Source organism: Passer domesticus, chromosome 7 (genome assembly GCF_036417665.1).
Source record: "Passer domesticus isolate bPasDom1 chromosome 7, bPasDom1.hap1, whole genome shotgun sequence".
Classification (NCBI taxonomy): domain Eukaryota; kingdom Metazoa; phylum Chordata; class Aves; order Passeriformes; family Passeridae; genus Passer; species Passer domesticus.
Window position 1 is genome coordinate 61,287,005 of NC_087480.1, and position 23,079 is coordinate 61,310,083.

The 23,079-nt window shown below is 53.2% G+C and overlaps 1 protein-coding gene across 6 annotated transcripts in view; it reads left to right on the forward strand.

Moving 5' to 3' along the window:
* Positions 1-23,079, forward strand: part of PDE4B (phosphodiesterase 4B) — a 172,680-nt gene that overhangs the window by 147,522 nt on the left and 2,079 nt on the right. For 3 of the 6 annotated variants that reach the window (XM_064429162.1, XM_064429161.1, XM_064429163.1), the window contains 8 exons: positions 12,844-12,937; positions 16,223-16,401; positions 16,781-16,879; positions 16,993-17,157; positions 17,399-17,498; positions 18,229-18,383; positions 18,476-18,598; positions 19,998-20,180. In XM_064429162.1, the coding sequence (XP_064285232.1) occupies positions 12,844-12,937; positions 16,223-16,401; positions 16,781-16,879; positions 16,993-17,157; positions 17,399-17,498; positions 18,229-18,383; positions 18,476-18,598; positions 19,998-20,180 (1,098 nt within the window). Of the gene's footprint in view, positions 1-818; positions 880-2,562; positions 2,590-11,525; positions 12,130-12,843; positions 12,938-16,222; positions 16,402-16,780; positions 16,880-16,992; positions 17,158-17,398; positions 17,499-18,228; positions 18,384-18,475; positions 18,599-19,997; positions 20,181-23,079 lie in introns of those variants that run through there. The other 3 variants (XM_064429165.1, XM_064429166.1, XM_064429164.1) reach the window with 3 other exon arrangements.

Consider the following 23,079-nt stretch of genomic DNA (forward strand, 5'->3'; position numbering starts at 1 on the left):
GCGATTACTCGGGGTGCAGATGGCTTGCAGCTGGCTCGAGAAAAACTTCCTGAAACTTTGTTCTTTCATAACCCATTTCTGAAATGTCTGCGCTTTTTTGGTCAACTTCCAGTTTCACAGTTTTCAGCTGTGAAAGAGAAGCATAAAATGGCCTCACACCTCGCCTGCCTCTGCTGTGGAGCTGTAAATATTATCACAAATCACGGCACGGTTCGGCTTGGAAACTTCGGTTCCAATGCCTGATGATTTGGGGGGTTTGTGGCTTTTTGGGGGGTTTGGTGGCAGACAGCGTGCGGAATCTGCTGCATCTTCGGGAGGAGGCGGCAGCCGCCCTTCCCCGCTGCGAGCATCCCGTCCCAGCAAAGCCGGCTCCGCTCCGGGGCAGCTCCGCTTGCCGCCGGTAAACAGCAAAGCCGGCAGATGTTTTGAAAACAGGATGCTTGGGCTGCGCATTATTAAAGAAAAAACGGAAAGAGAAACAGTCTAGATAGGAAGAAAGCAGATCGGCTCGGCATGCTCCCAAGCGCAGCAGCAGAATAAACACTGACCTATCTTCCTGACCTCCGCTCTCGCCAGTTCCTGGCCCCGCGCCACCCCAGCCAAACTACGTCATTTGAGCCTGATAGTAGGCATGGCACAGCTGTTGCAAGTGTGACTCGAATTTCCTGTCTCCTTCCTGACAGACGTAGTTTAGAAAATCCAGAGTTGCAACAACAGCGCCGGGAGAGGCGAAGAGGGAGGCTCTCGGCATCCGTGCGCGCAGGGGGATTCTCAGGAGCGCTGCGGCAAAAAAAAACCGGGCAGCGGAGGGGGAAGAGCCATGCGGGACGGCAGCCGGGCTTTGAGCTGATGGGGTTCGGAAGGCAGCGCTCCGGACATGTGCGTATTGCTCGTGCAGGGGGATTAGCGGCAGGAGGAGCGGGGAGTGCGCGGCGCAGCGCGGGGCTGTGCTGGCAGCAGGAGCCGGGGACCCTGCAGTGCCACCCGCAGGGATCCCGCGGAAAGCTGGCACAGAGGCAGCGCTGCTCCCCCGGATGCTGGCACTGCTGCGTTTCCAGTGCACACCAGCAGAACTCTCACCGTGCACAGCGCTCTTATCTTTCTAGTTTAGAGGGGAAAAATAACCTGCAAAAATACCTGTTTGCAGCTGCCATGAAGGGAGTTTGTTCTCCTAACACTGAATTTCCTGACATCTTTTGCTGGGAGCTGATAGGGCCCTGCAGCTTTGCACTGGCACAGAATAACCTGGAAGGAGCTCTGCAGGCGCTCAGTGCTGCTTGAGAGACCCAGCCACCCTTATTTACAGTATTCCTACCTATATACTCATTTTTTTCCTGCATTTATCACCATGCCCAGCTTCCAGCCCAGGCAGCTGCTGTGTCAGAGCAGTTTGTGAGTCACTGATGATAAAAAGGGGCTATTTTCTGTCTTGGCATTAGGCAGCTGTCCTTAGCCTCACTTTGCTGCAGATGGGACCTGCTCTAGTCCCTAATTTGGGATCTGGGGCAGGATGTGCTCAGTGCATCCCCTGGATTACCAGAAGGAGCAGGTCTTTTTCCCAGCTGAAATGCTGGTTTTTGTGGGGCCATCACATCATGAAATGGAGGGATGGAGGTGTTTCTGCAGAGCTGCCTGTCCGTGCAGGGTGCAGCCCAAACGGAGATACCTGCATGGAGCTGGTCTGCACCTCTGCCTCTCCTTAAATCAGACCAGGCTTGTTCAGAGCTTTCTGCAGCCCCTCCAGTCCAGAGAACAGAATTTCTGCTCTCTGGGGGTGTTCTTAGTTTAAACAGGCAGAGTGTGAGTGGTGTCCTCTCATCACTTTGCAAACACCCTTGCCTCTACCCAAACTGTTCCTTGGAGGACTCTTCCTTGCAAATCCTTAAACTCTCTTATTGCGACTCCTGAAGATGTTTCTGTTATTCCCAAGTGCTGGATAACTCCAGCCTTGCCCAGCTAGCGGCCCGGGACAGCAGCACAACTGCTCCGTGTTCCTCTCCGGCTTGTGAGCCGCAAGATAAACACAACCGATCTCGTTCTGCTCGGATTTCAAAGGGCATTTCGGCCAGAAAAGCGGAGCGAGGCCGCACCTCGCTTTCGCGAGAGGGCGGCTGAATAAACATCTGGCCACGACTGTAAACTGCCGGGGCCGGTGCCAGCCGAGGATGTGGGGCTGCACCACGTCCCCTGCCCGCGGCCAGCCCGGCGGCCCCAGCCCCGTCCCTTCCTACGTGATGTTCCCCTGAGCGGTGCCGAGCTGTTTAGTCTCGCCCGGCTTTGCGCTGGAACTTCCTTTGTTTAATCGCCGCACAAAGAGGGGTTTGTTCGCTGCGGCAGCCGGCGGAACAAAGACACTCGCGCGTCTCCTGTTTTTCCGAGGCGGGATGAATCACGGCGGCCGCTCGGTGCCGGCGTTCCCGGCGGTGTTCCCGGGAAGCGGCGCTCGGGGCCGCGCTGGCCGCGCTCCCGCAGCGCCGCTCCCGCAGCGCCCCGCGCCCCGCGCCGCTTTGACGTCGCTCTTTAACCCTTCCCCGCCCGCGCCGCCGCCGCCGCCGAGCAGGACCCCGCGCCGTCGGCATGCTCCAGGAGGTAGGGGCTGTTTCTGGCCGGGTTTGGGGTTTTCCCCCCCAGCCGGGGGTGGTCTGGCGGGTTTTGTCCCTGTTGGGATGTCCTTGCGCTAGAGGACAGCGCGCCGCGTTCCTCCGGCGCTGCGGGAGCGCGGTTTGAACACAGGAGCTGCCAGGGAAAGCCGCTGGGTCAGGAGGGAACAGCGCTGGGTGCTGGCTCTGACCCAGGCTGGAATCCCCCCGGGATTTGGGGAGCTTGGTCCCAGTCAGCTCCCGTGTGTCAGTCTCAGCACCGTCATAAAGGGACTCCAGGGTGGCTGTCTCTGTGTCCTCCCCCCGTGCTTATTGCCCTCTGAAGGAAATCATTCTGGGGGTGTCGGATATGCCCTAAAAGCAGGGTGGAATATTGGGGCCATGCATAATTAATAATGTGATATTTCGTCCTTGCCAGCCCTCTGGGCTGTCTGTCCAGATATCTTGGATAAACTGCTTCAGATGTTTGAAAAATTGAAATGTTGGAAAGCTGCAGCATTGGCTGTGGGATGTGTGGGGACAGGATTAGGAGACTGTCATCTGGGATACCCTCCTGGAACAAAGGGGTTTTGAGTGCTGGATGCTTTCCCATCTTTTGGGATGTTGTGGAAAATGTGTGGGGAAAGCCCATCCAAGGGGGATCCCTTGGCCACTGCTGGTGCAGAGATCAGGGCTTTGGCAGTAGGATTTTGGCTCAAATCCTTCTCCCCAGGAGCCTTTTGGGGAGCTGTCACCCATCCTCCGAGCCACAGCGGTGCCCAGGACCTTCCTGCATGTCCTTTACCCAATTCTGGTGTTCCTGGGACGTGATGGGGTTTTATAAGTTCAGCATTCTCAGACTTTTACGTTATAACACGTCAGGGTGGGGCTTAAATAAATAATAGCTCAAAGGCAGGTTCAAAATGAATCATGAGCTGAGGGCAGCACTGGAGAGTGACTAAATGTGGGGAGCAGGGTCCTCTCGGGAGTGAAGGATGCTGGTGACATCCCAGGGGAGCAGCATCACTCGGATGGAGGAGCTGAGAAGGATTGCAGGGCAGTGCTAATCCTCATCCTGCTTTTCGGTGGTTTTGTGGACAGCCTGACTCCAAACCCCTCATCTCTCCCCAGCTGTGTTCCGTGGGGCTGATCCAAATATTTGCATGAAGCGAAATGAATTGAAAGATGTCGAGTTATCAAAGGCAGGACAAGTTGTGGAGATGGTTTGGGATGGAGATTCACCCTCAGAGCTCTGAGGGAGAGATACCCCGATTAAAGCCTGGCTTAAAGCAAACAAACCAGAAGAGCCTCACATGCTGCTGGTTTAGCACAGCTGGGCCAAGGGCAGCAACAGCATTCTGAGGAGCATTTGCCTATCTCTGTGTGAGAAGGAGTTTTCATTTAATTTTATCTCCATTAATTAGTGCCTTCTGTATGGGTTTGATGCCTGCATTAGGCTCATTTTCATTTTGGCAGGACCAGCTGCCACATTTTTGGGGGGATGCTGAGCTTCACCAACTTCTGGATTTTCAGTCCCTCTTCCCCGGACTCCCTCTTTATCATGAGTTTTCTGAAGAAAACAAACTTCGGTTGATTCAAAGTTGCCAGAATTTTTTTTTCCAACACAGGCATCTTGGAAAAGTCTTTTCAGGGCACAAAGTTATTTGAATTTTCCAAAGCCTGTTCTCCTACTCAGGTAAAACCCCAGCTGAATTTGCCTAAATGATGACTGCAGAGCTTGATTCAGATTTAAATTAAATTTAAATTGCTGCTTCATACGATTAGCAAAACCCCATGTTTAATTGCACTGCTCTCTTGTTAAATGACAGATGCTCTGTTAGTTGTTATTTTGGGGGAGTTTCTCTGGTTGAGGATACAGTCCAGGTTATTCCACCCCAGATTCCCAGCGTCTCCTGCTTTTCAGAGGAGCAGGGGCGGCTCTGTGAGCTCTTTGGTTTGTGGCTCTCCTGACGCAGTGCTCGGCTTCCTCTGGCACCGGGGCCGGCGCTGTGGTCTGCAGGGGTGTGACTGACACAAGATTTGGGGCTGAGATCTGCAGCTCCTGCAGCACTCTCTGCTCTCACCGATGTTGTCAGGGCTTTCTTTAATCACCTTCGTGTCAACAAAGGCGCTGCTGGAGGTCTGCCCTCCGTGCTGCTCTTCTCAGCAGCTCCCCTTCCTCCTCAGTCTCCTTCGCTCTCAACATCCAGCGTTCTTCCAGCTGGTGAAAGTCTAAAAATGACATTGCAGAGCGAGTGTTTTGGCCTGTTTCTGCTTTTGTTTACTCACCTCTCCCTAGAGGGAGGAATAAAAGCAGTGCTGGGATCAGAAATTGGTGTGGCCGCTGACCACGCAGCTCTGGGAAAGGTGGGACAGGTCTGGGGAGTCATCCCTGGCCTGGATGTGCCTTTTGTGTGCTTCTTCCTCCCAGCAGAGCCATTTGTGTTACAAAATGCACCTTTCAGTGGGGGAGAGAGAGGAAATCCATACAAAACCCAACCAGATGAGCTGTACACTCCAGATGTAGCTGCCAAAAGAACTGGGTAGGAGAGATCTGTTCTGGATGTTGGGAAAGCATTTTAGACGGAGCAAAAACCAACCTGAGCTTCCTCCAAAGGATCCCGGAGCTTCAGACTGGGCTGAACCTCCCTGCTGGGGTTTTTCTGCCCAAGGAGAGCAACAATCTGTCCTTTGTCCCATCACACAGTGGGAAATAACTGTCCAGGGCCAGGCTGGGCAGGGCTGGGAGCAGCTGGATGGTGCAAGGGGTGGAAGGAGACAGTTTTCCAGGTCCCTTCCAACCCAAACCCGTGTGGGCTTCTCTGGAATCTTAAACTCTGCCAGTCCTGCTATTTCACATCAATCCACACAAAGGGACACCCAGCCCAAGGATTTGGGCAGTGGTGCTGGAATATTGAGATTGGGATCCAGGGCAGTGGTGTTGGGCTCTCCAGGACTGGGATCCATGGATGGGATCCAGGGCAGTGGTGTTGGAATATTGAGACTGGGATCCATGGATTGGGATCCAGGGCAGTGGTGCTGGACACTCTGGGACTGGGATCCATGGATGGGATCCAGGGCAGTGGTGTTGGAATATTGAGACTGGGATCCAGGGCAGTGGTGTGGGACTCTCAGGACCGGGATCCCGGGGCTCCAGGAGCAGGCAGGAGCAGATCCGGCCCCGCAGGGCACTCGGGGATTTCTCCAGGTGCCAGCCCCATCCCACACCGTGCCCACACATGACACACGGATTTTCAGGGAAGCACGGCGCTGCTTTCCCCGTGACCTGAGCCCTTCCCCGCGGCGGCCCGGGGGGATTTTCCTCCCCGAGCGCTGAGTAACACCCGGAGCTCTCGGGAATGGAGCAATCCAGTCGGGCTGAGGAGCGGCACGAACCCCGGCGCTTTCCTTGGGCAGGCTCTGCAGGGAGTTTTTCCTTTCCGGCATTGGGAGCAATTTGCATATTTCGAGTCTCATTTGGCTGGAAACGAGCTGGAAATGCCCCAGTGCTGCGAACGCTCGGCTCCAGCTCCCAATTCATCACTTTTTTAAAGCCCCGTGTTGCGTAAATCCCGTCCCACCCAAGGGAGGTTCTGCCGCTCTCAGAAATGCTAAACTTCACGGGGGGGAAAATCTGAATATTGTTCTGTCTACATCAGATAGATGTTCTCGCTTTCATGAGCAGCCACATGCTGATTTATGGCAACCTGCTATTTATTTATCAACATTTACATTGTGGATTTCTAAATTATTCTAATAACATCAGGCCAACAAGTTGGTCATGATGTTGCTCCTTTAAAGTCTTCCTTTGAACATCTCTATAAATCAAGGCTGCTTTGATGTGAAATTGGAGATTTCATAAGCCTGTGTTTACTTTTGGGTTTCCAAAATCAGCTGAAGGGAAAACAAAAAAAACCCAAAAAACAAATAGTACTTTGTATCTCATTAAAAAGAGTTTCTAGCGCATTAAACGCGATATTGTTTTAGGAAATAAGAACTAGAAAGAGCTGCAAAAGAAATTTGATTTTTTTAATGACTGATAGTTGACTGCAGCCATTCCACTTTTCTCCAGGCACTGAAATATGGCTGAAAACTTTCTCCTTTAGTGCTGCTTAGTGCGAAACAGGCTCGTGTTTTTTGGGGTTGTTTTTTCTTTTTTTTTTTTTTCTCGTTTAAGCATTAAATGCACCTCCCATCATTCTCCATGGAGTACCTAGGAACGAAAATCGATGGGAATTATGAAGTAACAAGGACAGCTGCAAATCTGTTTGCCACGGTCCTTTCTGTCCGTGATGTAACAGCAGGAAAACACAGATAAGCGGGGTGACTGCTGCTCCAAACCCAGGAATTTTAACTCTTGGCTTCCAAACTTTCGAAGAAACGCTCCACGATTCCAGAACCCAGGAGTGTGGTTTGGAGGAATGAGATGTCAGGAAGAGAGGGCTGGGCAAACAACAAATATTCCTTCCGCGGGGTGGTACGAACCCCATTTTTTTTTTTTTTTGACCTGGAGTGGCGTGTCACATCCATGCCCATCCCAGACAAGAGCATTCCTCACTCCCTGTCTGCTCCCCATGGCTCGGGTGGGTGATTTCCCTCCTGGTGTAAATCATTTCCGACGGGGCTGGGCCAGGTGAGGGGCGGCTCTCCCCGGCTCCCAGAGCCCCGAATCCCGGGAAAAAGGCTGCTCCACGCTGTCCCACCACGGTCTAATTGCGCCTCCGGACTGCACTAATTACCCGGGTAATTAAGCGGGGAGGATTGAGCCCGGCTGCTCAGAGAAAGCAGCCCTGAGCCCACGAAGCCTTTTGCTCGGGGATGGGAGCCGTGCGTCACCAGGGCGGGTCGGGAGCGGAGTCTGTAAACCCCGGAGATGTGCAGCGAGATTCCCGCAGCAGATGTGCGGCAGGATCCCTCTCTGCAGAGCCCCTCCTGCGCCCGAGCTGCTCTTTTATCTCTTTTATCTCCGCATGGCCCTCCGCTCTGCCGCTGGCTCCGGCTGGCTTCCAGCGGCCTCTTTGCATCGGGGCTCCTGGCCCCGGGCAGCCCCGGCCGGGCTAAATCGGCTTCAAAGGGTTTCCACCCGCAGCACATCCCTGCTGCTGTCGTTGTTCTTCCCCCTGTGCTGCGCCAGGAGCGCCTCTCCAGACTCCAGGGGGAACGGGAATGGCAGCGGGATCCATCCCTGGAGTCGGTGTGGGACGGGGAGGGCTGTGGGTGCTGCCTCGCTGCCCTCCCCAGGACAGCAACTGAGTTGTTCTTTCCACAGAGAGCCAGAAAAGTGGGAATTTCCACACTAAATCATTGCAGGGGTTTTCCCAGTCCCCATCGGGGCCATATCATGGAATTCCGGACTGGTTTGGGCTGGGAGGGATCTCAAAGCCCATCTCATCCCAGGTGCTCCAGCCCCAGTGTCCAGCCTGGCCTTGGGCACTGCCAGGGATCCAGGGGCAGCCACGGCTGCTCTGGGAATTCTATTCCAGGGTCTTTCCACCCTCCCAGCCAGGAATTCCTTCCCAATATCCCATCCAAATCTAACTTACTTCAGCTCACAGCCATCCCCTGTTCCTCCAGGCCTCGTCCCCAGTCCCTCTCCAGCTCTCCTGCCCTGACAGGTCATGGTGGGGTCACCCTGGACCCCCCAGGATGGTTGCACCCCTAAACCTGTCAAATTCGATCACAAATTGGGCCAAATTTTCTTCCTCTGCAGAAAAAGGAAGCACATTTTTAGGTTAGGGTGGGGTGACAGGGCAGCTGCCAAGTGGCTCCAGGAGCTGCCAGGGCCCCTCACCCAGGATTTCCGTGTCTGAACCAGAGCTCAGCAAAGGAATAAAGGTGGGGAGAAGCCCTGAGCAGGGAGGGTTTGCTGTGGGCAGCAGGAGGGGAGCTGGCAGTGAACTTTGCCGCTGGTAATCAGGGAAATTCCCACCCGCCCCCAGGGCTGGAGGGAGCTGGGAGGGAGCTGGGATTCCCTGGAGCACAGCATGCATGGAATAGGGTCACTGCTGGTAATCCAGGAATGATTCAGTTCTGGGAGACTTCGTTTGGTGCAGATGAGTTCTGCAGTGCTTCAGAGCAGGCGAAACAGGAAAGCTCCACGCGGTGCCGGGGCTCCAGATGCTTCCAGGCCAGCTGGGAATGTGGCTGTGCCTTTGGATGTGGAAAATGGCACCGGGCTTGATTTACTGGTGTTATCTGCCCTCCTCCCATCAGTTAGAGGCGTTAATTGCATGGTCCCGTGGTCAGTTTGGGGTGGAGGGAAAGGAGCCCGGAGCATTTCCTGATTTTCTCCTTTTTAAGGGAAACCCCCCGGAGCTGGGGTGAGCATCCCCTCCTCATCCCTGCACTCCTAAATCCCATCTCCTGGTGAGTTCATCAGTGCTGATTTCCTTTGGAAAAGGCGCGGGGATGATTATTAATTACGAAAATTAAGGAAAATAGCGCCCGGGGCCGTGCCGCAAATGGGCATTCCCGTAATTACCGCGGCGCTCTCCAGAGCCCCGGTCCTGCCTTTGCTCCCGCTGGAATGTTCTCCTCGCTCCCTGCAAGCTGTGTGTTTTCCCCGTTTAAGGGTTTAAGGATTTCAGGTCGGGGTTGCTCCAGGGGGGTGGCACATGCCATAAACCACTGATCCCTGCAGAGGCAGCATTGCCTGCTCCCTGCAGAGCAATTCCCGGGAAGCAGCGCCGCTCCTGGCATCGAGCAAAAATCCCAAAAACCCGCCACGAGCAGCGGAACATGCGGGCTGCCTCGGCGGTTTTGGAAGGGGGGGTGTGATAAAGTAAATCCTGCTGGGTGCCAGCATCGCTGGGGTGACAAATCCCAATCGAGTTTGCAAATCCTGCGGGAATTGCCGCAGCTCTGGGTTTGACCCTCGCCGTCCTCTCAGCGGTGCTGGGTTCTGCTGCCCGTGTTCATCAAAGGCTGCTGATTAAAGGGCTGGGAAAGTGGGGGAGATTAAGGCTGTGGGGGGCAGATTCCTGCTTCCAGATGGGACACCAGAATCCCGAGGATTTTTCCCCGCTGCAGATGCCTCGGGTGACCTTGTGGCGGCCACTTAATTGCTGTGCGCCTCTGTGGGAAGGCAGTGGCCGCCCTTTGTGCTTTGTGAGGCCACTTGTGAGGTAAAGGCGTTTTTATCAGCTGTTTGTCCGGCAGCACGGGCTCGCTGACCTGAACGGGGCCGTTGTAAGGAAAGGCCGGGGATGGGAAGTGGTTTGTGTGCTCATCATGTGCTGACGGTGGTTTCCTGGTGCCCGAGCAGGCCTGGCTGCAGGGAAATGCTGCAGCACACGCTGGGCTGTCAGGCTGTGGGAGGCTCACGTGTCCCTGCTGCTGCTGCTGCTGCTGCTCTGCACGGACGTCACCGCAGCAGGGATGGGGTCAGGGCTCCCTCCCACCCTGCAGCCCCTCCTGCTCCTCCTCCCTGCCTTTGGGGGGCTCTTCAAAGGGGTTTTGTCCCTTATGGTTGGCAGGAGGTGGAGTGGGGACCCTGGGGGACGGAATCCATGGCACAGTGGTGTGGGATGTGTTCCTGGGCAGCCAGAACCCTTCACATCCCAATCCTTCCTGTATCCCGTGGGATGCCAGCCTTCACATCCCAATCCTTCCTGTATCCCGTGGGATGCCAGCCTTCACATCCCAATCCTTTCTGTATCCAATGGGATGCCAGCCTTCACATCCCAATCCTTCCTGTATCCCGTGGGATGCCAGCCTTCACATCCCAATCCTTCCTGTATCCCGTGGGATGCCAGCCTTCACATCCCAGTCATTCCTGTACCCTGTGGGACAGGATTTAAGCTGCTTGTCTTACCTGGAATGTGAGGTCTCACTGTGTGATGGTGAGAGTGGGACTGGATGGGATATTGGGAAGGAATTCCTGGCTGGCAGGGTGGGCAGGCCCTGGAATAGAATTCCCAGAGCAGCTGTGGCTGCCCCTGGATCCCTGGCAGTGCCCAAGGCCAGGCTGGACACTGGGGCTGGAGCAGCCTGGGACAGTGGGAGGTGTCCCTGCCATGGCAGGGTGGCACTGGGTGGGCTTTAAGGCTCTTTCCAACCCAAGCCATTCCAGGATTCCCCGTTTCTGTGGCACTGGCAGGTTGCTGTGGGAGGGGACAGCAGGGACAGAGGTGGCACTGTCCCAGCAGGTCACACCCCACCTTTGGGCTGCACAGGTGACGGGAGGTGCCATCAGCTTCCCACCTCTGCCAGTCGTGAATTTCAGGCGAGGAGCAGATGGGTCACAACTTCCTCTGCTGCACGTGGCCAAAGGTTGAGCTGGAATCCCATCTGGACGTCCTGGAGCCGTGCCTTGGCCGGCCCGGGCTGTCGGAGGGAGCAGGAGCAGGATTTTGGGCTGTGCCCACGCCTCACGTGTCCCTCAGCACGCGGGGCAGCCTCGTGCCAGCCCCCAGCAGGGGCTGGGGAGGCAGCTGGAGACCGGAGAGGCTTTCACAGCAAAGATGGCCCTTTTATTTTGGGAATCCTGGCCTCTGGCATGTGCTGTGTTCCCGGCACAGTCGCCAAGGACGTCCTGAGCAGCGGGAGAGCTGCGCATCCCACTGATCCCGTGCTGGGGGCACGGCACAGGGGATTTTCTTTGGGTTCCGTGTCAAGGACAGCTCCGGCTTCCTCCTAAAGGGATTGCTTGTCTGCTTGAAACAAAAACTGCAGAAGCGATTAAATATTGAAATCTGGATTGTGAATCACAGAATGGCTGGGCTTGGGAAGGACCTTAAAGCTCATCGCGTTCCTCCCCCCGCCTTGGGCAGGGACACGACAGATGCAATCTTTTAAGAATGAACGTATGAATTTATGAATTGCAGTTACAGATTTAAGGTGGTTGGTTTTAATACCTCTTATCTGAAGGGTGTTTCAGTCTGTAAAGGGACATTTTGCTGCATTGCTGCAGTTTGCCCTTTACCACAGAGGAGGAAAAACCTGATCACACCGAAAGTGTGAAAAACCCTTTTAAAAATCCAGCTGGGAATATTTTGAAAGCCCCTGTAGGGAATAAAAGCAGAGCAGGAACGGAGAGGAGACTGCTGCTTGCTTCCCCCTCATTTAAATATTCCCGGAGCTTCCTCCATTTTAATTTTCCCATAAAACATGGCTGTGTTAGCGGAGCTGGCTCCACCAGCATCACTTCCCAGGCGCGGCTCAGCTGAGCCGGGCTCCTGCGGAGCGGGGAGCCCCTCCAGAGGCTGATCCCAAAGTGCCCAGCGCTTCCCGGCACGCGGCTGGATCCGTGCGGATCAATTCCCGTTTTTCCTTTGTGCCTTCCCGGAGCTCATCCCTCGCTCCGGGCGGGCGCATCCACCCACGGGCAGCCCGGAGGATGCGCCGCCAGGCTCGGCTTGGGCTGGGATTAGCGGCTGCCGCTTCTTGCGGGATCGCTGCCTCGGATGAACGCTGAATTTTTGGGATCGGGAAAAGCTCCTCTCCCGTCGGAGCGGCGATTTCTCCGGGAGGATTGGTGCTGGCTTGCCAGGAGCTTTCCAAAATGCCTGAAGCCAATTATTTGTTATCCGTGTCTTGGGGTTACATCAAGGTGGGTTTAATTCCTGAAGGATTATTAATTACCGAATTATTAACGTGTTGTTTTTTTTGTTTTTTTTTTTTGTACCGTATTGCTCGGAGAAAGCCTCTGTGAGGAAAATATGCTTTAAAAAATGCTGATTTCTGTGTGTTTTGGCTAATCATGTGTGTAGTGTGCATGCAGAATCCATGGATGTCATTTTTGGGGGGAATTGGGTGTTGCAGGTTAAAATGATGCAGCAGTGAAAATGCTGGATTATAAAATCAGCAGGATCCCAGCATGAATATCTGAGGGAATCATGCCTGAATCCCGCATTTTGCTGTATGATCTTCAGATTTAGGGCATACTTCTCCTCTGGATATGCAGCTATTTGATACAAAATGGAGCAAATTTAGAAAATCCAGAACAAAAGAAGGTTTAGGGATGGGGAATCTCAACCTGAGATAAAAATCTGAGCTTTCAGAGAGATTTCTCTGGATCGTTCTCCCCTCGTTTGTGACAGTAGCAACTGATGAGCATCTTTAGAGGAAATTATTTCCGTGGGCTGAAAAGAAATACCCAGTCACGGTGATGCCGAGCGGGGTGGAAATGAAACCATCTGTCGCCGACTCCATCCCAAACATCCCCGGAATCCTGCGTGCTGGGGGAGTCTCCCGTGCTAAGGCGCTGTGGATTTGGGAGAGGATTCCATAAAAATGCCATTTTCCTGTGCTCTGTCTCCCGCAGTTCAAGAGGATGCTGAACCGGGAGCTCACCCACCTGTCCGAGATGAGCCGCTCCGGCAACCAAGTGTCCGAGTACATTTCCAACACTTTCCTGGGTAAGGAATGCGTCCCCAGCTGGGTTTGGGGGCTCAGGGAAGGGTTAAGGGCAGCCCCGTTGCCCCCGGGGTTCACAGCTTCCCTCTTGGGGCTTTCGCTTTCAAAGGGGTGGGGAAAGGGGGAAAATGGTGTTTGGATAAGAGGAATTCCTTCCCGAATTTTTCTGGGAGGGTTCCGTGGTGGCTGCCTTATGCAACGCTGGTTTTTGTGGTGACCTTATGGAAAGGACAAAGTCACCCCGGGCCAGCTGCAGCCGCTGCCTCCTTCAGCTGCACCTTCCCTTCGGAGATGGGCTTCAGATTAAATCATCCCCACATTTTGTCCATTGCTTTGTGCAAATCTGCTCATTTTGCACCAGAAGTCAGAAAGAAAAGGGAATATTTTGCATTTCATTCATTCTGTAGGAGCTCACAGCTCCAAGAACATGAATGAATCCTCTGTGTCAACGTTTGTTAGGACAAATGGGATTTTCTCAAGAAGGAGATTCAGGATTTGTGACCGTTTGCTTCTGAAATGAGGAGCCTCATATTTCTGGACATCCCTGAAGCCAACAGCTCCAAAGGCTGGGTGCTGTGGGTGCTGGGGATTCGTGCCCCGAGGCTGGAACGGCCGGAATGCCTTCCCTGTGTGACACACAATTATTCCCATTAAGGGTTTTAAAGTGATTCCAATATCCAGCTGCAGCTGGAACTGCTGCCTGCATTTAGGACACAGCGTTAATAATCCATGGAAGTTTGGAGCTGCCTTGTGGGGACGCATGGATTTTGTCTCTCAGCTGAACCCAGAGTGTGAATTCAAGCAGGGAGGGAATGGGGCTGGACTGGGATGCACTGGGGGGCTAATCCAGGGATTTGGCTGGTGGTCTGGAGTCTGGAGCAGGAATTGCCAATGTGGCAAGCAAAAACAAACCCCAAAAACGCTCAGGTTAATGGAGCCTGAATCCCAGCAGGGGCTGATGAGCCAGAGCTGCTGCTGGGGTTGTTTTATTCATGGAGTTCCAGACTGGTTTGGGTTGGGAAGGACCATAAGGATCATCCAGTGCCACCCCTGCCCTGGCAGGGACACCTCCCACTGTCCCAGGTGCTCCAGCCCCAGTGTCCAGCCTGGCCCTGGGCACTGCCAGGGATCCAGGGGCAAATCCTATTCCAGGGCCTGCCCACCCTCCCAGCCAGGAATTCCCTTCCAATATCCATCTAAACTTTCCCACTTGCAGCTTCCAGCCATTCCCTGTGTGCTGTCCCTCCATCCTTGTCCCCAGTCCCTCTGCAGCTCTCCTGGAGCCCCTCCAGGCCCTGCCAGGGGCTCTGAGCTCTCCCTGGATCCTTCTCCTCTCCAGGGGAGCCCCCCCAGCTCTCCCAGTCTGGCTCCAGAGGGGCTCCAGCAGCTCCAGGTCTGAATTCCTGCTCTTCCATGCTCAGACAGCTCCATGTCCCCTGGCAGGGCTGGACAAGGCTCTGTCCATTCCCGTGCCTGGTGACAGTGACATCCCCGTGTGAGGCCAGGGCCTGGCACTGCTGAGGCTCTCCAGACTGGGCCAGATTGCAGCCTGATTGCTCATCTTCAAAAAAACGAGGGAAGCTTTTAAAAGGATTGTCAGTTGTTTCAGGAAGTCATGCTGGTATGGGTTTTATGAATTAGTTTTTTCCTTCCTAAAATTTCATTAAATTAAATGAACGCCCAAAATAACAGGAGTCTGCAAATGAGGAGGCTGAACAAACAAACAAAAAGAAATGTGTGGGTAGGTCACTCGTTTATCTCCAAAGGTGGGGATGATGCAGAGATATCAAACCCAGACCATGTGACTGCATTCAGCCTTTTGATTTTATCAGGACAAGGAGGGACAGGACACAGGGAATGGCTTCCCACTGCCAGAGGGCAGGGATGGGTGGGATATTGGGCAGGAATTCCTCCCTGTGAAGGGGATGAGGGCCTGGCACAGGGTGCCCAACACCCCTGGCAGTGCCCAAGGGACAGTGGAAGTGTCCCTGCCGTGGCAGGGGTGGGACCAGCTGATCTTTAAACTCCCTCCCACCCCAATTTATTCTGTAATTCCGTGATGAAATGGGCTGGGAAGGCTCCAAGAAGGAGCAGAGGGTCCAGCCCCGCATTCCCAGCAGGGACAGGGCTGGGAAGGTCAGAGGGGAGCAGCAGAGGCTGCACGCCACGTCAGAGGGACCATCCCACTGCCCGTGGGTCACCCGCTCCTCCCGAGGGCACTGCCCCCCCCGCGGGACACTGATGCAACAAATCAGGGATTTCTGCTCCAGAATGGCCATTTGGTGCTGCCTTAGTCACTGCTAAGGAGATTATGGAGAGGAAAGTCCATCGGTGCTTCAGCAAAATCCAGGGAACACCCTGTGATGTCAGCCCGGCTGTGCTGTGAATAATGACTCCTTTCCTAATTGCTGCTGCTGCTGCTGCTTGGGGTTTCACAGGGGTTTAATTAAGCCCAGGCAAAAGCAACTCCTGTCTGGAAGCCTCGTCCCTCTGGAGGTCCTTGAGGTGCTCAGAGGTTGTGGTAAAATCCATGAGAAATGGTTGGGATGGAAGTAATGAGCCACCAGACCTGTGCTTTAATGAATCAGCTGTAGGGCAGTGAATGCCACCTGGTTTTGGGGTTTATTTATTTGTTAAACACATCCCCACAGCCAGGTTTGGGCCCTCTTCATGTGCACTGAAACTGTGACTGTCCCTGAGAATGGCAATGGGAATTTAGCCTGTGCTTTGGATATTATTGCATACATAATTGTGAGGGGAAAATCTTTAATTAATCAGTGACACCCATTTGTTACTGGTTTTAAGAGCAGGAGGCCTTGACCCTAAAAAGTGAAAACAGGAAAAAACAAATGTGGTTTTACCTTATTCAGGAAAAAAGTATGTTGTTTGAGCATATCTTTTATTTTCCTGCAGATAGGGAATACAATTAATTGGGATTTATCCCCAAGGAGAACCTGGTGCCTTTCAGGCATGGAAAATCACAGAATCGTTTAGGTTGGAGATCATGGGGTCCAGCACTAATCCTTGTCCCCAAGTGCCACATCCATGCACAGAGAGACATTCCTGGACATGTCCAGTGTCCCCAAACCACACAGTGGCTCCAAGAGAGCAACCAGAGCTTTTGTAACTGTTTGTTTGGTTTTGGTTTTTTTTTTGATTTTTCAATCCCAAAATGAGAAAACCCCCTGGGTTGGAGTGGGGAGCAGAGGCACAGCTCGAGGGCTGATTCTGGGGGATGTGCTGGGAGCTCACGGTGTGCTGACTCATTTCCCCCTGCTCTGTTGCAGACAAGCAGAACGATGTGGAGATTCCTTCTCCCACCCAGAAGGACAGGGAGAAGAAGAAAAAGCAGCAGCTCATGACACAGATCAGCGGGGTGAAGAAACTAATGCACAGCTCGAGCCTAAACAACACCAGCATCTCACGGTTTGGGGTGAAGACAGAGAAGGAAGATCACCTGGCCAAGGTAGGGGATATTCCTGCTCCTCTGGGAGAATCTGGAAGCTGGGAATGGAATGGATTGTTCCCCCTTGGATTAGTATCCCCAAAGTGGTGTGGCCATTAGAAATGCTGTAATTAATGGTATAGCCTCAGGAGCATGTTTTATATTTAAAAATACATGCAAATAGCCCTAAAATCAAAAGGAAAAAAGGTGATGAAGGCTGAGGAGAGCAGTTATGAAACACAAATCAGCCCTTCACAGTTACTCTGTGTTCACTGCGCTCACACGTTCAGCACTTACATAATTAAAATCACCATTACATTTGCATATTTGTGCACTTTTTGGGGAATGCAGAATTGCCTGGCAAACCATTCAAACCATTCTTTTTTGGTGCTCTCCAAAGGAACTGGAAGACCTGAACAAGTGGGGCCTCAACATCTTCAACGTGGCCAGGTATTCCCACAACCGGCCGCTGACCTGCATCATGTACGCCATATTCCAGGTGTGTGCTCCTGCACAGCAGGCTGCCCTGCTGCTTCCAGCCCTGTTCTCACGTCTGGCTCCCCTCTGCTTCCCTGCTGAGCTCAGCTGGGTGTTTGTGCTCTGCTCCCTCAGGAGCGGGACCTGCTGAAAACCTTCAAGATCTCGTCGGACACGTTCGTGACGTACATGATGACCCTGGAGGACCACTACCACTCAGATGTGGCCTACCACAACAGCCTGCACGCTGCTGACGTGGCCCAGTCCACCCATGTGCTGCTCTCCACCCCTGCCCTGGATGTGAGTGCCCTGCTTGGCTTGGTTTTCAACCTGGGGTGGGCACTGGTGGCTCTTCCGAGCGCTCCCTTCGCCTCCATCCTCAGGAAATCTCAGCACGGGGGATCTCTGTCTCACCTTCACCTTTCTGCAGTGCCTTGTCCCATAAAACCAATTGGAACAGCACAATTTGTTCTCCTCAATCAGCTTCCCCAGCTGCTGAGAGGTAAAATCCCTGTGACAAGCTCCTGTTTTTCCATCCTAGGCTGTCTTCACGGACCTGGAAATCCTCGCTGCCATTTTTGCAGCTGCAATCCATGATGTGGATCACCCCGGGGTCTCCAATCAATTCCTGATTAACACAAGTGAGTTTTGTTGTGAATCTCTCAGAATTTCACCCCGAGAGCAATGGGAATGCTTTTTACATGCCACAAATGACAACTGCAGGCTGTGCTGCCCTCTCAAAATATGGTGCAGTAGAGGAGTGAGGCATTTTGGACTCCAGCAGGAATTAAAATGCAATCCCTGACAAAGGGAACCATTGTAGCACAATTTGTAAAGTCAATATTTACTACTTGCTACCACATAATAATTCTGCCAGCCCTGAGTGCAAACTTTACCATTAAGATAAGAGGAATAATCCTATTGCTATTGACAACCAGAAAGCCAAATATTGGCCTTTGAGTTGTGTTCTGCCACAGGCTGAGCACGGATCTGGATTCCAAAACATGGGGATTGTTGTGTTTTGGGAAGGATTTTTGCAGGATTCTGTTGCCAGTGGCTTGTAACTGAGTCAACTGAGCATTATTCTGTCACTGGGACTGAGCAAAGGATGGTGGAGTGCTGGGGCTGGCACTCATGGAGCTAAAAAGAATCCCAGAATCCTAAAATCACCCAGTATCCCATGGGCAGGGACACCTTCCCCCAGACCAGACTGCTCCAAACCCCATCCAGCCTGGCCCTGAACCCTTCCAGGGATGGGAAAAGAAACTTCCCCCCACCAAAACCTTCCAGCGCTCAGCCCAAGCTCCTGTTGGCTGTTGGGAACCCCACGTTTCCCATCCTGGAGTCCCACCCTTGGCTTTCCCTCCCCAGATTCCGAGCTGGCGCTGATGTACAACGACGAGTCCGTGCTGGAGAACCACCACCTGGCCGTGGGCTTCAAGCTGCTCCAGGAGGAGCACTGTGACATCTTCCAGAACCTGACCAAGAAGCAGCGCCAGACCCTCAGGAAGATGGTGATTGACATGGTATGGCCACTCCCCCCTCCTCTTCTCAACCAAAAATGGGGTTTTTTGTGGCTTCCCCTCCTGAAATCCTGTTTTTCCCCCATTCTGGAAAGGTGTTGGCCACTGATATGTCCAAGCACATGAGTCTGTTGGCTGATCTGAAGACTATGGTGGAAACGAAGAAGGTGACCAGTTCAGGAGTTCTCCTTCTGGACAACTACACGGACAGAATACAGGTGAGGCAGCCACATTCCCTGGCCTTGGGGTGTTTGGGCCAGGATGAGGAGGCCACACTCCTGGTTTTGCCTCGAAATTGATCATAGAGAGAAGCTGAATTCTCAGCAGTAATTTTCTTCTGCACTAAAAAGAAGCATGAGGTGGTCCCAAATTTTGTAGGTGTTAACCCAGAATTAGGTTTTTTTTAACACTTGGAACTGCAAACATGGCACATTCTGAGGTCAATTTTTGAGGCCCCTAAATTTCCTTGCTGCTTTCTCCCATTTGTTTCTCCTGTTACAGCATTGCAAGTAACAGGAAAGTTTCTTTCAGAACTTCACATCTAAATCACCTCAGAGTGAGCTGGAATTACTGCTGTACAGTCTGTTCCCTCAATAATTTAATCCTTGGTTTACAGAAGTGACCAGGAACTGCTGGAACAGGGCTGTGCAGTGAGCAGGACAAGATACATCCTGCTCTGCTCTCCACTTTGATGACCAACTCCTTAAGAGCAGGCTCCTGGGAAAACTCTGTAAATGTTTTATTTCAAACACTGGTGCTGCCTAAATCCTTGTGGCCACTTAGTCAGGCCCGTTCTGTGCGTGCGTGAGGGGATATTACTCATTCCATAAAGTGGGAGCATTTCAGCTCTTCCCCTGAGAGCATGGAAGTGGATTTTCAATGGTGGGAAGCACCTGGATCCCCAGACAAACCTGTGTGATGTCACTGACACTTCCACAAGTGCTCCAGGTGTGAGGCCTGGGCTGTGTGAGCACCAGAGTCTGGCTTTGGGGCTGGGGCAGCTCAGCTCATCCATGGAGATGGAGTCGCAGAATTCCAGACTGGTTTGGGTTGGGAGTCACTTTAAATTCATTCCATCCCACCCAACACTCCCACTGTCCCAGGCTGCTCCAGCCCCAGTGTCCAGCCTGGCTTTGGACATTCCAGGGATCCAGGGGCAGCCACAGCTGCTCTGGGCACCTGTGCCAGGGCCTGCCCACCCTGCCAGGGAATTCCTTCCCAATATCCCATCTAAATCCCCCTTTTCCAGCTTCCAGCCATCCCCTGTGTGCTGTCCCTCCATCCTTGTCCCCAGTCCCTCTGCAGCTCTCCTGGAGCCCCTCCAGGCCCTGCCAGGGGCTCTGAGCTCTCCCTGGATCCTTCTCCTCTCCAGGGGAGCCCCCCCAGCTCTCCCAGCCTGGCTCCAGAGGGGCTCCAGCCCTGCAGCAGCTCCAGGGGCTCCGCTGGGCTCTCTCCAGCAGCTCCAGGTCTTTAACGTGCTGCCAGGCATTTTTCTGATATTTTTATGGTCTGTTTCATAATCAGAGAATCTTCTGGTGCAATGCTCTGCAGATCCAGCTCGAAACCCTCCTCCTTTTGCAGCTGATTTTATGAGTTTCCTGATGGATGTAATTGCAGGTTCTAAGGAATATGGTGCATTGTGCAGACCTGAGTAATCCCACAAAGTCTCTGGAGCTGTACCGGCAGTGGACGGACAGGATCATGGAGGAGTTCTTCCAGCAGGGAGACAAAGAGAGGGAGAGAGGCATGGAGATCAGCCCCATGTGTGACAAGCACACGGCCTCCGTGGAGAAATCCCAGGTAATTGGCCCCGAGCTGCAGCTCCCCTGCCTGAGCCTGGCATTTCAGAGCAGAGACAGAGCTCAGCTGCTGCTGCAGCACAATGAGGAGAGGAGCCAGCGGTTCAGAGCCTGCCTTCTGATCCACCCTGCCATCCAGCTCTGCCTGGGGCTCCCGCAGGCTGGGGAGGCTCTTCCAGCTCCTCTCCATCCCCCTGGGCACCTCCTCGCCCCCTGCTCGTGTCCCAGTTTCCAGAGGGAGCTGGGTCCCTTTGTTCCCCAGGCTGGAAAGGGCAGTTCTGCTCTGCCCACCCTCAGCAGCCTGTCCTGCCCTCACATCCTCCTCACCCCACTGCTCTGCAGGACTGGGAGCTTCTCCCCTCTGAGAGCCCCCTCAGCACCCTGCAAAACTCTGGCTGTCCCTCGGTATCCAGGACAATTCTGCACTGCACATGTCCAGTTGAATTAGAGGCTTTTTGTGCAGAGTGAATCCCAGAAATATTCATTTACGTCCCTGCAAAACTTAAAAGGAGCTGGATTTGCCTCTTCATTTCTTTCAGGATGAACTGGCTCATCCCTAGTTCTGATTCATAAAATGGTTTCAAGGTCAGATTTTGTTCTGACCTGTGTAGCACAGGCCATAAAATTTCGCCTGGATAATCTGGAACGAAACCAGGAATTTGTTTGTCCAAACAGATTCCAGCCTTTATATAATGCTGTCTTGGTTGTTGTTTTTGAATGACTCCAGCAAGTCATCATTGAGGTTTTTCAGCTTGAATAAGTAACAAAATTGATGATAATTATTTCCAAATGTCCTCTTGGGCTCGGCCAAGTGCTTTCAAAATTATTCACTCAACCGCGTGGTGATTTTGTTGGAAAAATCTGTCGGATTTCTTAACCTAACAAGAAATGAATCCTTCAGCCGGGCTTGCCCATGTGCTCCACATGTGAGCTCCAATTCATTCCTTGCTTCACATCTGCACTTCCCAGAGGCTTCAAAATGCCATTTTTGCTGTGCAAAAAAAGACAGGAATTGCACAAAATGTCCATCACGAAATGGCAAAGGAGAAAGGGAGGTGGCGCGTCCGTGCTGGAGGTTTCCAAGTGACATTTTGCTGTGCAGAAAAGACAGGAATTATACAAAATGGCCATCATGGAATGGCAAAGGAGATAGGGAAGCAGTGTGTCCGTGCTGGAGGGAAACAAGGAGTGGATTAGAAAACAATATGCAAATATTTCAAAGCTTGAGATGCCCTCTCAATATTTTAGGATCAGTGCTGAGCCGCGTGGCCAATTATTCCATGATTTGGGATGTTTTTAAAGGAGAAGTGACCTGAAACAATGATTTAAAAGAAACAACGATTTTAAAGAAACAGTGATTTAAAAGAAACAACGATTTTAAAGAAACAGTGATTTCAAAGAAACAGTGATTTCAAAGAAACAATGATTTCAAAGAAACACTGATTTTAAAGAAACAGTGATTAACAAGTGCTGATTTTTACCCTTCGGCGCCATGGAGCCCTGGAACACTTTGGGTTCCACCATCCCAAACTCTTTGTTTCCCAGTGCAGCAGGAACTTTTCATCACCTTTGTGCTGGAGCTGCCTCCCCAGCCCGTTCCAATTGGATGCTCCCGGTGCTATTGACATCCTGTTGTGTCTGAGGGAGCCGGGAGCCATTTCCAAAGCAAACATCTGCTCCTTGAGCCCGGCTCCTGGGAGAGCCTTTCCCCTGCTCCACACAAAGCCGTGCAGCGGCACGGGCTCTGCCAAGACGGAAGAATTCCAATCCCCTTTATGGCCGTTCCGCCGGCTCCATCCTGGACGTGGTTCCTCCCTGAGTCAGAGGAGCGCGGCAGGGTTGAGCTCAGCGGAAGGGCTGAGCATCCCTCACTCTTTCCAGCCCTGGAACGTCACCCCGCGGGGGCCAGGCAGCATTCCCGGGATGAGTGGCCCTGCTGGCTGTGCTCTTCCGAGGAAATCTCTCGCGGGGCTGCTTGGGCAGGAGGAAAATGGGAATGTTGAAAGGGTAGGATGGTGGAACGGCTTGGGATAGGCACAAACTGCACCCCATAGGAAAATGCACCCAAAGGTGGAACTTCAGCCCATAAAGGCTGCTCCCCTTGGGAGCACTGGGGTATTCCCAGCTGTGGGAATCCTGGGATAAGGCCATAAATGCACCAGCCTTGTCCCCGGTCACTTGGGAATTCTGAGAAGAGCAGACTCAGTGCTGAGAGCCCCATCTAGTTCCAGCTCCATGACAGGGACACCTCCCACTGTCCCAGGGTGCTCCAAACCTGGCCTGGGCACTGCCAGGGATCCAGGGGCAGCCACAGCTGCTCTGGGAATTCAATTCCAGGGTTTCTGCACTCTCACAGGGAGCAATTCCTTCCCAGAATCCATCTAGCCATTCCCTGTGTGCTGTCCCTCCATCCTTGTCCCCAGTCCCTCTGCAGCTCTCCTGGAGCCCCTCCAGGCCCTGCCAGGGGCTCTGAGCTCTCCCTGGATCCTTCTCCTCTCCAGGGAGCCCCCCCAGCTCTCCCAGCCTGGCTCCAGCCCTGCAGCAGCTCCAGGGCCTCCAGCAGGGCTCCACATCCTCCTGCTGTTTGCCCCGGGGCTGGGGCAGCTCTGCGGGTGGGGCTCACCTGGGAGAGGCAGAGGAGCAGGATTCCCCCTCTCCTTTTCTGCTGCCCACACTGGGGGATCGTCCCAGGGCTCTGTCCCCTGAATTTCCTGCTGGTTCCTGCTTTTAGTGAAACTCCATCCAAGGTTTGGTTTGGGATAAGAGGTCAGCCCAACCCAGCACTGTGTGTGGGGGCAGCTCTGGGGTGATAATGGGATCACAAGGCTGTGCTGGTTTGGGGACTTGCTCCTCATATTTTGCTTTTAAAACAAATATGATATGACCTTTTCAGACATCCA